We start from the raw sequence: 13464 nt of genomic DNA on the forward strand, positions 1-13464 counted from the left end.
ATATATCCCATGCTAGGCCACAAAACAGGTCTCAATAAATTTAAGAAGATTGAAATCATATCAAGCATCTTTTCCAACACAAATGTATGAAACTAGAAATCAACTACAAGAAGAAAACTGCAAAAAACACAAACATGTGGAGACTAAACAACATGCTACTAAACAATTAATATGTCAATGAAGAACTCAAAGAGGAAATAAAAGATAACTTGACACAAATGAAAAGGGAAACACCACAATCCAAAATCTATGGGATGCAGCAAAAAGCAGTTCTAGAAGGGAAGTTCAAACCAATAGATGTCTATTGGTCTATTTTCTTGTTTCTCAAGAAACAAGAAAAATCTCAAATAATCAACCTAAATGTACATGTAAAAGAACTAGACGGGCTTCCCTGGTGATGCAGTGGTTGAAAGTCCGCCTGCCGATGCAGGGGACACGGGTTCGTGCCCCGGTCTGGGAAGATCCCACATGCCGCAGAGCGGTTGGGCCCGTGAGCCATGGCCACTGAGCCTGCGCGTCCAGAGCCTGTGCTCCAAAACGGGAGAGGACACCACAGTGAGAGGCCCCCATACTGCAAAAAGAAAGAAAGAAAGAAAGAAAGAAAGAACTAGAAAAAGAAAAACAAGTAAAGACCAAAATTAGAAGGAAGGAAATAATAAACATGAGAGTGGAAATAAATTAAATAGAGACAAAAAATAGAAAAGATCAATGAAACTAAGAGGTGGTTCTTCAACCACCTCTTTTATCTTTAACTTTTATCTTGAAGTTTTATCTTCAAGATAAAAAAATTGACAAATTTGTATGATCCTTTGGGGGTGGGTGGGATGAATTAGGAGATTGGGATTGACATATATACACTATTGATACTATGCATAAAATAGATAACTAATGAGAACCTACTGTATAGCACAGGAAACTCTACTCAGTGCTCTGTGGTGACCTAAATGAGAAGCAAATCCAAGAAAGAGGGGATATATGTATACATAAAGCAACTATACTGCAATAAAATAAAAATAAAAGTTATTTTAAAATGAGGGGGGAAATCAGATCCCTGTGGGTCTTTAGTATTCTCCTACATAATTTTAGCTTCATTCTGTAGACCATGGAAAGGCACTGAGTTATTGTGAGTAAAGGAGCAAGAGGCTTAGATATGAGTTTTAAGAAGGTAATGCTGGAAATTAGTAGGCTCCTAAAAGTATTTGTTAACTGAATGGAGAAAATGATGGCTAAAGATTAGGGGATCAGATAAAAGGTACTGTTACTATTTGGAAAATAATGGAAGATAAGGTGGAAGACCTCTCATTCAATGAAATCAGGGACTGAATTTGATCAGTAATTTGCTTTAACAAGCAAGGAATTAAGAAAAGATATATACATTTACCTTAGAGATTATAGTTTTAACCTGAGACATATACGCGTACACTCATCCAGCAATTGTATAATACAGTGCCAAGGCCCTTCCTCTGAGTATAAGTATGCTAATTGGAATTGTACCATTTTTCTTGCATGAGCCACACTCATATTTCTATTTCTTTAAATTGCAGCAAAGAGCAATCAAGTACTGAATCTTAAAGACATGTTTATGAACTTTTCCCAATTATGTTTGGTTCACTTTTCTCATACTTATTTGAATTATAATATTTTCAGCCACTCACTCTCACCAAGTCTTTCCAAAGAATTACAACTTAGTTTTCATAGGAACAGCTCTCTTACACACTCAGGTTTCATTGGTTTACATAATATTTAATTAAATACTATAACATAATGAAAAGTACAACTACATTGACTGGCTTGTGGAAAAAATACAACTGTTTCTTGGTAAAAACATACAACCAAATTGTTGGGACCAGGAAAGTTCAATGTACCAGATAATCTCCTACTAGTCTCCAATGATGAGTGTGAAAGAGGATCGGAAAGTATTGTTAATGAGGTGATTTGACTAATTGGGGATTGGCTAACAGAGCTTCCATTGTGATGATGTGAGCAAGAGCAACAGCAGTGGAAAAAGACAGGAGAGGACAAATTGAAAAGACATCAAGACACAGCTTTGGAAATAAACAGGCTTGAGTTCAAATTCTGACTTCATCACTTAGCTGTGAACCTCAAAGTTTCTGTTTTCTTACATGTAAAAAAAGAATAATGCAGTGTAGTGAAAGATTCATTGGGAAAACAAAGCTTATGTACTTAGAAATGTGCCTGACACAAGTAAGAAGAATGATATTGTCAGTAGAATTTTATGATGAATTGATAAAAGTGAAGACTCAAAGATGATTCTCTACTGTCTACCTTGCCTGAATAAAAGATAGTAAGATAAAAAATATAATACCACTAACTGAAGGATGAGAAATGGGAGAGGAGTTAAACATGTTTTCAGAGGGGAAGGAACTAGCAGCAAGAGAAATTTTTTTTTAAATTAGAAGTTAAAAATGGTTTTCTCTGTTTAAAAAAATTGACAAACTTGTAGACAGACTCATCAAGAAAAAAAAGAGCCCAAACCAATAAGATCAGAAATGAAAGAAAAGAAATTACCACCAACACCACAGAAATACAAAAGATCATAAAAGAATACTGTGAAAAATTATATGCCAAGAAATTAGACAATCTAGCAGAAATGGATAAATTTCTAGAAACATACTATCTTCTAAGAATGAATCGTGAAGAAAGAGAAAATCTGAAAAGCACAATTACTAGCAAGGAAATTGAATCAGTAATCAAAAAGCTTCAAAAAACCCAAAAAGCTCCAAAAAAACCCAGATGGCTTACAGGTGAATTCTACAAAATATTTAAAGAAGAGTTAACACCCATCCTTCTCAGACTATTCCAAAAAATTGAAGAGGAAGAAACACTTCCAAACTCATTTTATTAGGTCAGCATTACCCTGATACCAAATCAGACAAAGACACTATTAAGAAAGCAAATTATACGCCAATATCCCAGATGAACACAGACGCCAAAAACCTCAACAAAATATTAGCAAAATGAATTCAACAATACATTAAAAGGATCATATACCATGATCAAGTGAGATTTATTTCAGGGATGTAAAAATGGTTTAACATCACTAGATCAGTGTAATACACCACATTAACAAAACAAAAGATAAAACTCACATGAATATCTTAATAGATGCAGAAAAATCTTTTGACAAAATTCAACATCCATTCATGATAAAAACTCTCCACAAAGTGAGTATAGAGGGAACATACCTCAATATAATAAAGACCATATATTATAAACCCACAGTTAATATCATACCCATTGGTGAAAAGGAAAGCTTTCCCTCTAAGGTCAGGTGCAAGACAAGGATGCCCACTCTTACCACTTTTATTCAGCATATTATTAGATGTCTTAGCCACAGCAGTTAGGCAAGAAAAAGAAAGAAAATTTAGCTAGGAGCAGTGCAAAAAAGAGACATGAGCGATCCCTGGACCGACCAAAGCCCGTGCACCACTGTATTCCTGTGTTCATTGTCTACATCTCACTGTCGTTGCGACCATGCCCAAGAGAAATGCTGAAGGGGATGCTAAAGGAGATAAAGCCAAGGTGAAGGACAAACCACAGAGAAGATCTGCAAGGTTATCTGCTAAACCTGCTCCTCCAAAGCCAGAGCCCAAGCTTAAAAAGGCCCCTGCAAAGAAGGGAGAGAAGGTACCCAAAGGGAAAAAGGGGAAAGTTGATGCTGACAAGGATGGGAATAACCCTGCAAAAAATAGAAGTGTTATAACGGACCAGGTACAGAAAGCTGAAGGTGCTGGAGATGCCAAGTGAAGTGTGTACATTTTTGATAACTGTGTACTTCTGGTGACAGTAGTTTGAAATACTATTTTTTTATCAAGTTTTATAAAAATTCAGAATTTTGTTTTACCTTTTTTAAAGCTATGTTGTTAGCACACAGAACATTTAATTGTTGTTTTTTTGGGAAGGGCACATGTCACTAATAGAATAATTCTGAAGCTGGATTGATGTGGGGAAAAAACACCTTTCCTGTCCAGTTTTGAAACACTTCCTCTTGGTTCCCAGGAAGGAGGGATTCCTTGATGTTGACACACATTAGCCATGTTGGCACAAACTCCTTGTGGTATGGAACAACTAAAATAAGTTTTTAGGTGCTCTTCTCCCTCTCCACTCTCAGCATAGACTTAACTCTCTTAAACCCAGAGACCTGTTGGAACCCGACCCCCCAAAATTGGTTGCTAGTATGTCAGGCAATCTGGACTTTCCAGTGTCACCATTGAGATAGCATCCCTCAAAAGATGAATGATTCCTTTTTTAGATTGTGGGTCTTCAGATTGATTTTTCTACCATTTTCATTTCCATTTCCTGAAAGTCAGGGTTGGCTTGTAAAAAGTTGTTAAATAACATGTTAAATGTGAAATGTCAACCCACACTCTAAACTTTCCCTGTTCAGAGCATCACATGAAGACTTCATTGGGTTTTATAGTGGATTTCTGATTTTGGTAGTCCATTGAAAATGGGAGTTTGAAAATTGTTGTATACTGTTAACAATTATCTGCCCATGTCCTACCTGAAATAACATGATGGTTTATAAAAGGTATCTTTAATAAAGCTGGATACAGTTTGGCTTGGGAGAAAAGGTATCCAGATTGGAAAGGAAGAAGTAAAACTTTCACTATTTGCTGATGACATGATACGTATATTAAAAAAATCTCAAAAATTCCAACAAAAAATTATTAGAACAAATAAATGAATTCTTTAAAGTTACAGGGTACTAAATTAATATACAGAAACCTGTTGCATTTCTATATAAATACAACAAACTATCAGAGATAGAAATTAAGAAAACAATTCCATTTACAATTGAATCAAAAATAATAAAGCACTTGGGAATAAATCTAAGGAGGTGAAATGCCTGTACTCAGAAAACTATACAACATTGATGAACGAAATTGAAGAACACACAAAGAAGTGGAAATATATCTCATGTTGGTGCATTAGAAAATTAACGTTGTTAAAATGTCCATACTACTCAAAGTAGTCAGCATATTCAAAGCAATCCCTATCAAAACTGCAGTACATTTTTCACAAAAATAGAAAACACAATACTAAAATACAAAAGAAAACACAAAAGACCCTAAATAGCTGAGGCAATCATACAAAGAGGACCAAAGCTGGAGGCATCTGACTTCCTGATTTCAAATTATATTACAAAGCCATAGTAATCAAAACAGTATGATACAGGCATAAAATCAGATGTATAGACCAATGGTACAGAATAGAAAGCCTGGAAATAAACTCATGTAAACAGTCAACTAATTTTTTATTAGTGCCCCAAGAGTACAAAATGGGAAAAGATAGTCTCTTCAATAGTGTTGAAAATATTAGATATCCACATGAAAAACAATGGAATTAGACCATATTTTACATCATATGCAGAAATCAACTCAAGATGGATAAAAGACTTAAGCATAAAACCTGAAACCATAAACTACTAGAAGAAAACATAGGGGAGAATGTATTTCAGATTGGTCTTGTCATTGATTACTTGGCTATGTTACCAGAAACACATGCAACAAAGACAAAACATAAACAAGTGGGACTACATCAAACTAAAAACTTTCTGCATGGCAAAAGAAACAATTAACAAAATGAAAATGTGAACTGAGAGAAAACATTTGCAAACTACATATTTGATAAGGGATTAATACCCCAAATATGTAAAGAACTCATATAAATCAATAGCAAAAATACAAATAATTCAGGTTAAAAAGAGCAAAGAACCTAAACATATATTTCTCCAAAGGACATGTACAAATAACCAACAAGTAGATGAAAGAGTGCTCAACTAATCATCAGGAAAATGAAAATCAAAAGCACAAAATATCACATTACACCTGTTAGGACTGCTATTATTTTTTTTAAAAAGATAAGTGTTAACAAGGTTGGGAAAAAAGGGAACACTTGTAAATTGTTGGTGGGAATGTTAGTTGGTACATTCTTTATGGAAAAACAATACATATGTTTCACAAAGAAAATAATAATAGAGCTACCATATGACCCTGAAATCCCACCTCTGGATATTTATCCAAAGGATTTGAAATCATGATTTTCAAAGAGATACCTGCACTCTTATGTTCATCACAGCATTATTCACAATAGCCAAGACATAGAAACAACGTAGATAGCCATTACTGGATAAATGGAAAAGTAAATCATGGTATATACATACAATGGAATAATATTCAGCCTTTAAAAAAGAAGGCAATCCTGCCATCTGTGACAACATGGGTGGAACTAGAGGACATTATGCTGACTGAAATAAGCCAGACAGAGAAAAAAAATACTGTCTGATCTCAATCACATGTGGAATATAAACTAGTCAGCCTCAAATTCTTAGAAAAGCACAACCTTCCAAGACTGAACCAGAAAGAAATAGAAAATATAAACAGACTAATCACATGCACTGAAATTGAGACTGTGGTTTAAAAACTTCCAACAAACAAAAGCCCAGGGCCAGATGGTTTCACATGCGAATTCTATCAAACATTCAAAGAAAAGCAAAGACCTATTCTTCTCAAAATCTTCCAAAATATAGAAGAGGGAGGAACACACCCAAACTCATTCTATGAGGCCAACATCACCCTGATAGCAAAACCAGACAAAGATGTCACAAAGAAAGAAAACTACAGGCCAATATCACTGATGAACATAGATGCAAAAATCCTCAACAGAATCCTCAGCTAGCAAACAGAATCCAGCAACACATTAAAAGGGTCATACACCATGATCAAGTGGGGTTTATCCCATGAATGCAAGGATTCTTCAATATATGCAAATCAATCAATGCGATAAACCATATTAACAAATTGAAGGAGAAAAACCATATGATCATCTCAATAGATGCAGAAAAAGCTTTCAACAAAATTCAACACACATTTATGATAAAAACCCTTCAGAAAGCAGGCACAGATGGAACTTACCTCAACAAAATAAAGGCTATATATGACAAACCCACAGGCAACATCGTTCTCAATGGTGAAAAACTGAACATTTCCTTTAAGATCAGGAAAAAGACAAGGCTGTCCACTCTAACCACAATTATTCAAAATAGTTTTGGAAGTTTCAGCCACAGCAATCACAGAAGAAAAAGAAATAAAAGGAATCTAACTCAGAAAAGAAGAAGTAATGCTGTCACATTTACAAACAACATGATATTATACATAGAAAATCCTAAAGATGCTACCAGAAAACTACTCGAGCTAATCAATGAATTTGGTAAAGTAGCAGGACACAAAATTAATGCACAGAAATCTCTTGCATTCCTATACACTAATGAAAAATCTGAAAGAGAAATTAAGGAAACACACCCATTTATCATTGCAACAAAAAGAATATAATACCTAGGAATAAACCTACCTAAGGAGGCAAAAGACCTGTACTCCAAAAGCCATAAAACACTCATGAAATAAATCAAAGATGAGACAAACAGATGGAAAGACATACCATATTCTATGGATTGTGAGAATCAACATTGTGAAAATGACTCTACTACCCAAAGCAATCTACAGATTCAATGTAATCCCTATCAAAATACCACTGGCATTTTTCACTACTACTAGAACAAAAAAATTCACGATTTTTATGGAAACACAAAAGAGTCTGAATAGCCAAAGCAATCTTGAGACAGAAAAACGGAGCTAAAGGAATCAGGTTCCCTTATTTCAGACTATACTACAAAGCTACAGTAAACAAGATAGTATGGTACTGGCACAAAAACAGAAATGTAGATCAATGGAAGAGGATAGAAAGCCCAGGGATAAACCCCCACACATATGGTCAAGTTATTTTTGATAAAGGAGGCAATAATATACAATGGAGAAAAAACAGCCTCTTCAATAAGTGGTGCTGGGAAAACAGGACAGCTTCATGGCAAAGAATGAAAGTAGAATGCTCCCTAACACCATACATAAAAATAAACTCAAAATGGATTAAAGACCTAAATGTAAGGCCAGATACTATAAAACTCTCAGAGGAAAACATAAGCAGAACACATTACGACATCAATCACAGCAAGATCCTTTTTGACCCACCTCCTAGAGAAATGGAAAGAAAAACAAAAATAAACAAATGGGGAGGAGCTTCAAGATGGTGGAAGAGTAAGACGTGGAGATCACCGTCCTCCCCACACATAGATCAGAAATACATTTACATGTGGAAAAACTGAATGCTGGCAGAAGACCTCAGACCTCCCAAAAGGCAAGAAATACCACACATACCTAGGCAGGGCAAGAGAAAAAAGAAAAAACAGAGACAAAAAATAGGGATGGGACCTACACCAGTGGGAGGGAGCAGTGAAGGAGGAAAGGTCTCCACACACTAGGAAGCCCCTTCGCCGGCGGAGACTGCAGGTGGCAGAGGGGAAGCTTTGGAGCCAGGAGGAGAGGGCAGCAACAGGCTGTGGAGGGCAAAGTGGAGAGGTTCCTGCATGGAGGATTGGTGCTGACCAGCACTCACCAGCCCGAGAGGCTTGTTTACTCACCCGCTGGGGCGGGCGGGTGCTGGGAGCTGAGGCTCGTGCTTCAGAGGTCGGATCCCAGGGAGAGGACTGGGGTTGGCTGTGTGATCACAGCCTGAAGGGGCGAGTGCACCACAACTAGCCGGGAGGGAGTCCGGGAAAAAGTCTGGAACTGCCTAAGAGACAAGAGACTTTTTCCTGCTTCTTTGTTTCCTGGTGCATGAGGAGAGGGGATTTAGAGCGCCGCTTAAAGGAGCTCCACAAACGGGCGCGAGCCACGGCTATCAGCGCGGACCACAGAGACGGGCATAAGACGCTAAGGCTGCTGCTACAGTCACCAAGAAGCCTGTGTGCAAACACAGGTCAATATCCACACATCCTCTCTGGGCGGCCTGTGCAGCCCACCACTGCCAGTGTCCCGTGATCCTGGGAAAACTTCCCCGGGAAAACACGGCGGGCCTCAGGCTGGTGCAACATCACACCGGCCTCTGCCGCTGCAGGCTCACCCCGCATCGCATCCGTACTCCTACTTCCCCCGGGCCTGAGTGAGCCAGAGCCACCGAATCACCTGCGCCTTTAACCCCTTACTTTCTGAGCGAAGAACAGACAACCGCAGGTGACCTACACACAGAGGCATGTCCAAATCTAAAGCTGAAACCAGGAGCTGTACGAAAAAACAAGAGAAAGTGAAATCTCTCCCAGCAGCCTCAGGAGCAGCGGATTAAATCTCGACAATCAACTTGATGTACCTTGCATCTGTGGAATACCTGAATAGAGGATGAATCATACCAAATTGAGGAGGTGGACTTTGGGAGCAATGATATATATTTTTTTCCCCTTTTTCTCTTTTTGTGAGTGTGTATGTGTATGTATCTGTGTGCGATTTTCTCTGTATAGATTTGGATTTACATTTGTCCTAGGGTTCTGTCAGTCCGGTTTTTTTTATTAGTTTTAAAACATATTTTCAACAAAAAATTATTTTTCCTTAATAATTATTTTAATAAATATATTTTATTTTATCTTCTTTCTTTCTTTCTTTTTCTTCCTTTTATTCTAAGTTATGTGGATGACAGGCTCTTGGTGCTCCAGTTACGTGTAAGGGCTGTGCCTCTGAGGTGGGAGGGCCAAGTTCAGGACACTGGTCCACAACAGACCTCCAAGCTCCACGTAATATCAAATGGCGAAAATCTCCCAGAGATCTCCATCTCAACACCAAGACCCAGCTCCACTCAATGATCATCAAGCTACAGTGCTGGACACCCTATGCCAAACAACTAGCAAGACAGGCACACAACTCAGTCCATTAGCAGAGAGACTGCATAAATTCATATTAAGGCCAGAGACACCCCAAAACACACCACCATATGTGGACCTGCCCATCAGAAAGACAAGATCCAGCCTCATCCACGAGAACACAGGCACAAGTCTCCTCCACCAGGAAGCCTACACAACCCACTGAACCAAACTTAGCCACTGGGGACACACACCAAAACAAAAGGAAACTATGAACCTACAGCCTGCAAAAAGGAAACCACAAAATCAGTAAGTTAAGCAAAATGAGAAGAGAGAGAAACACACGGCAGATGAAAGAACAAGGGAAAAACCCACCAGACCGAACAAGTGAAGAGGAAATGGGCAGTCTACCTGAAAAAGAATTCAGAATAATGATAGTAAAGATGATCCAAAATCTTGGAAATAGAATGGAGAAAATACAAGAAATGTTTAACAAGGACCTAGAAGAACTAAGGAGCAAACAAACAGTGATTAACAACACAATGAATGAAATAAAAAATTCTCTAGAAGGGATCAATAGCAGAATAACTGAGGAAGAAGAACGGATAAGTGACCTGGAAGAAAAAATAGTGGAAAAAACTACTGCAGAATAAAGAAAAAACAATTAAAAGAATTGAGGACAGTCTCAGAGACCTCTGGCACAACATTAAACGCACCAACATTCGAAGTTTAGGGGTCCCAAAAGCAGAAGAGAAAAAGGGGCTGAGAAAATATTTGAAGAGATTAGAGTTGAGAACTTCCATGATATGGGAAAGAAAAGAGTTAATCAAATCCAGGAAGCACAGAGGGTTCCATAAAGGATACACCCAGGGAGAAACATGCCAAGCCACATATTACTCAAACTAACAAAAATGAAGTACAAGGAAAAAATATTAAAAGCAACAAGGGAAAACGAACAAATAACACACAACGGAATCCCCACAAGGTTAAAACCTGATTTTTCAGCAGAAACTCTGCAAGCCAGAAGGGAGTGGCAGGACATATTTAAAGTGATGAAGGAGAAAAACCTACTACCAAGATTACTCTACCCAGCAAGGATCTCATTCAGATTTGATGGAGAAATTAAAACCTTTACAGACAAGATTTGGTGGTGAGAGAGTTCAGCACCAGCAAACCACCTTTACAACAAATGCTAAAGGAATTTCTCTAGGCAGGAAACAGAAGAGAAGGAAAAGACCTAAATAAAAAACCCAAAGCAATTAAGAAAGTGATAATAGCAACAAACATATTGATAATTACCTTAAGTGTAAATGGATGAAATGCTACAACCAAAAGACATAGGTTGGCTGAATGGATAAAAAAACAAGACCCGTATATATGCTGTCTACAACAGACCCACTTCAGACAGAGGGACACATACAGACTAAAAGTAAGTGGATGGAAAAGATATTCCACACAAATGTAAATCAAAGAAAGCTGCAGTAGCAATTCTTATATCAGAAAAAATAGATTTTAATACAAAGACTATTCCAAGAGACAAAGAAGGACATTACATAATGATCAAGGGATCAATCCAAGAATATATAACATTTGTAAATATTTATGCACCCAATATAGGAGCACCTCAATATATAACGCAAATACTAACAGCCATAAAAGGGGAAATCGACAGTAACACATTCATAGTAGGGGACTTTAACACCCCACTTTCACCAATGGACAAATTATCCAAAATGAAAATAAATAAGGAAACACAAGCTTTAAATGATATATTAAACAAGATGAATTTGATTGATATTTATAGGACATTCCATCCAAAAACAACAGAATACACATTCTTCCCAAGTGCTCATGGAACATTCTCCAGGATAGATCATATATTGGATCACAAATCAAGCCTTGGTAACTTTAAGAAAATTGAAATCGTATAAAGTAGCTTTTGCGAACACAATGCTATGAGACTAGATATCAATTACAGGAAAAAATATCTAAAAGATACAAACACATGGAGGTTAAAAAACACACTACTTACTAACTAAGAGATCACTGAAGAAATCAAAGAGGAAATCAAAAAATACTTGAAAACAAGTGACAATGAAAACACGAGGACCGCCCTTTGTGCTCACGTTCTGCCCTGCCATGCCCTGCTCTCAAGAGGCGCAAATCATCTCCCCCAGCAAACGGGCCCGGCCTGCGGAGGAGGGCGGCATGCGGCTCCGCTTTGTCCGGCTTTTGGAGCACGCCACCGCTCCGACCAAGGGGTCCGAGCGCGCCGCGGGCTATGACCTATACAGTGCCTATGATTACACAGTACCACCTATGGAGAAAGCCCTTGTGAAAACAGACATTCAAATAGCTCTTCCTTCTGGGTGCTATGGGAGAGTAGCTCCACGTTCTGGCTTGGCTGCAAAACACTTCATAGATGTAGGAGCTGGTGTCATAGATGAAGATTATAGAGGAAATGTTGGTGTTGTACTGTTTAATTTTGGCAAAGAAAAGTTCGAAGTCAAAAAGGGTGATCGAATTGCACAGCTCATTTGTGAACGGATATTTTACCCAGAAATAGAGGAAGTTCAAGTTTTAGATGACACTGAAAGGGGTTCAGGAGGTTTTGGTTCCACTGGAAATAATTAAAATTTATGACAAGAACAGAAAATGAGAAAATATACTTTTTTCCTTGAAAATAAAGGCTTTGCTTAAAAAAAAAACAAAAAAAACCCCACGAGGACCCAAAACCGATGAGCTGCACCAAAAGAAGTTCTAAGAGGGAAGTTTATAGCAATACAATCCTAACGTAAGAAAAAAGAAACATCTCAAATAAACAACCAAATCTTACACCTAAAGCAATTAGAGAAAGAAGAACGAAAAATCCCCAAAATTAGCTGAAGGAAAGAAGTCATAAACATCAGAAATAAATGAAAAAGAAATGAAGGAAACGATAGCAAAGATCAATAAAACTAAAAACTGTTTCTTTGAGAAGATAAACAAAATAGATAAACCATTAGCCAGACTCATCAAGAAAAAAATGGAGAAGACTCACATCAAAAGAATTAGAAATGAAAAAGGAGAAGTAACAGCTGACACTGCAAAAATACAAAGGATCATGAGAGATTACTATAAGCAACTCTATGACAATAAATTGGACAATCTGGAAGAAATAGACAAATTCTTAGAAATGCACAAGCTTCCAAGACTGAACCAGAAAGAAATAGAAAATATAAATAGACCAATCATAAGCACTGAAAGTGAAACTGTGATTAAAAATCTTCCAACGAACAAAGCTTCAGGACCAGATGGCTGCACAGGTGAATTCTATTAAACATTTAGAGACGAGCTGACACCTATCTTTCTCAAATTCTTCCAAAATATAGCAGAGGCAGGAACACTCCCAAAGTCATTGTACAAAGCCACCATGACCCTGATACCAAAACCAGACAAAGATGTCACAAAGAAAGAAAGCTATAGGCCAATATCACTGTTGAACAAAGATGCAAGAACCCTCAACAAAATACTAGCGCACAGAATCCAGCAGGGAATCAGAAGGATCATACACAATGATCAAGTGATGTTTATCCCAGGAATGCAAGGATTCTTCAATACATGCAAATCAATCAATGTGATACACCATATTAACAAATTGAAGAATAAAAACCATATGATCCTCTCAATAGATGCACAGAAAGTTTCGATAAAATTCAACACCCATTCATGATAAAAGCCCTGCAGAAAGTAGGCATAGAGGGAACTTTCCTCAACAT

The 13464-nt window shown here is 37.5% G+C and overlaps 1 protein-coding gene and 1 pseudogene across 1 annotated transcript; both read left to right on the forward strand.

Moving 5' to 3' along the window:
* The first annotated feature begins 3495 nt into the window (after positions 1-3495).
* On the forward strand, positions 3496-3768 carry LOC136142820 (non-histone chromosomal protein HMG-17 pseudogene; annotated as a pseudogene).
* An 8060-nt stretch (positions 3769-11828) lies between these two features.
* On the forward strand, positions 11829-12407 carry LOC136142913 (deoxyuridine 5'-triphosphate nucleotidohydrolase, mitochondrial-like). Its single transcript, XM_065901215.1, has one exon. It carries the CDS (start codon positions 11846-11848, stop codon positions 12338-12340), a length of 495 nt encoding a protein of 164 aa, XP_065757287.1. The 5' UTR covers positions 11829-11845; the 3' UTR covers positions 12341-12407.
* The last annotated feature ends 1057 nt before the right edge of the window (positions 12408-13464 follow it).

Source organism: Phocoena phocoena, chromosome X (genome assembly GCF_963924675.1).
Source record: "Phocoena phocoena chromosome X, mPhoPho1.1, whole genome shotgun sequence".
In the NCBI taxonomy this organism is placed as follows: domain Eukaryota; kingdom Metazoa; phylum Chordata; class Mammalia; order Artiodactyla; family Phocoenidae; genus Phocoena; species Phocoena phocoena.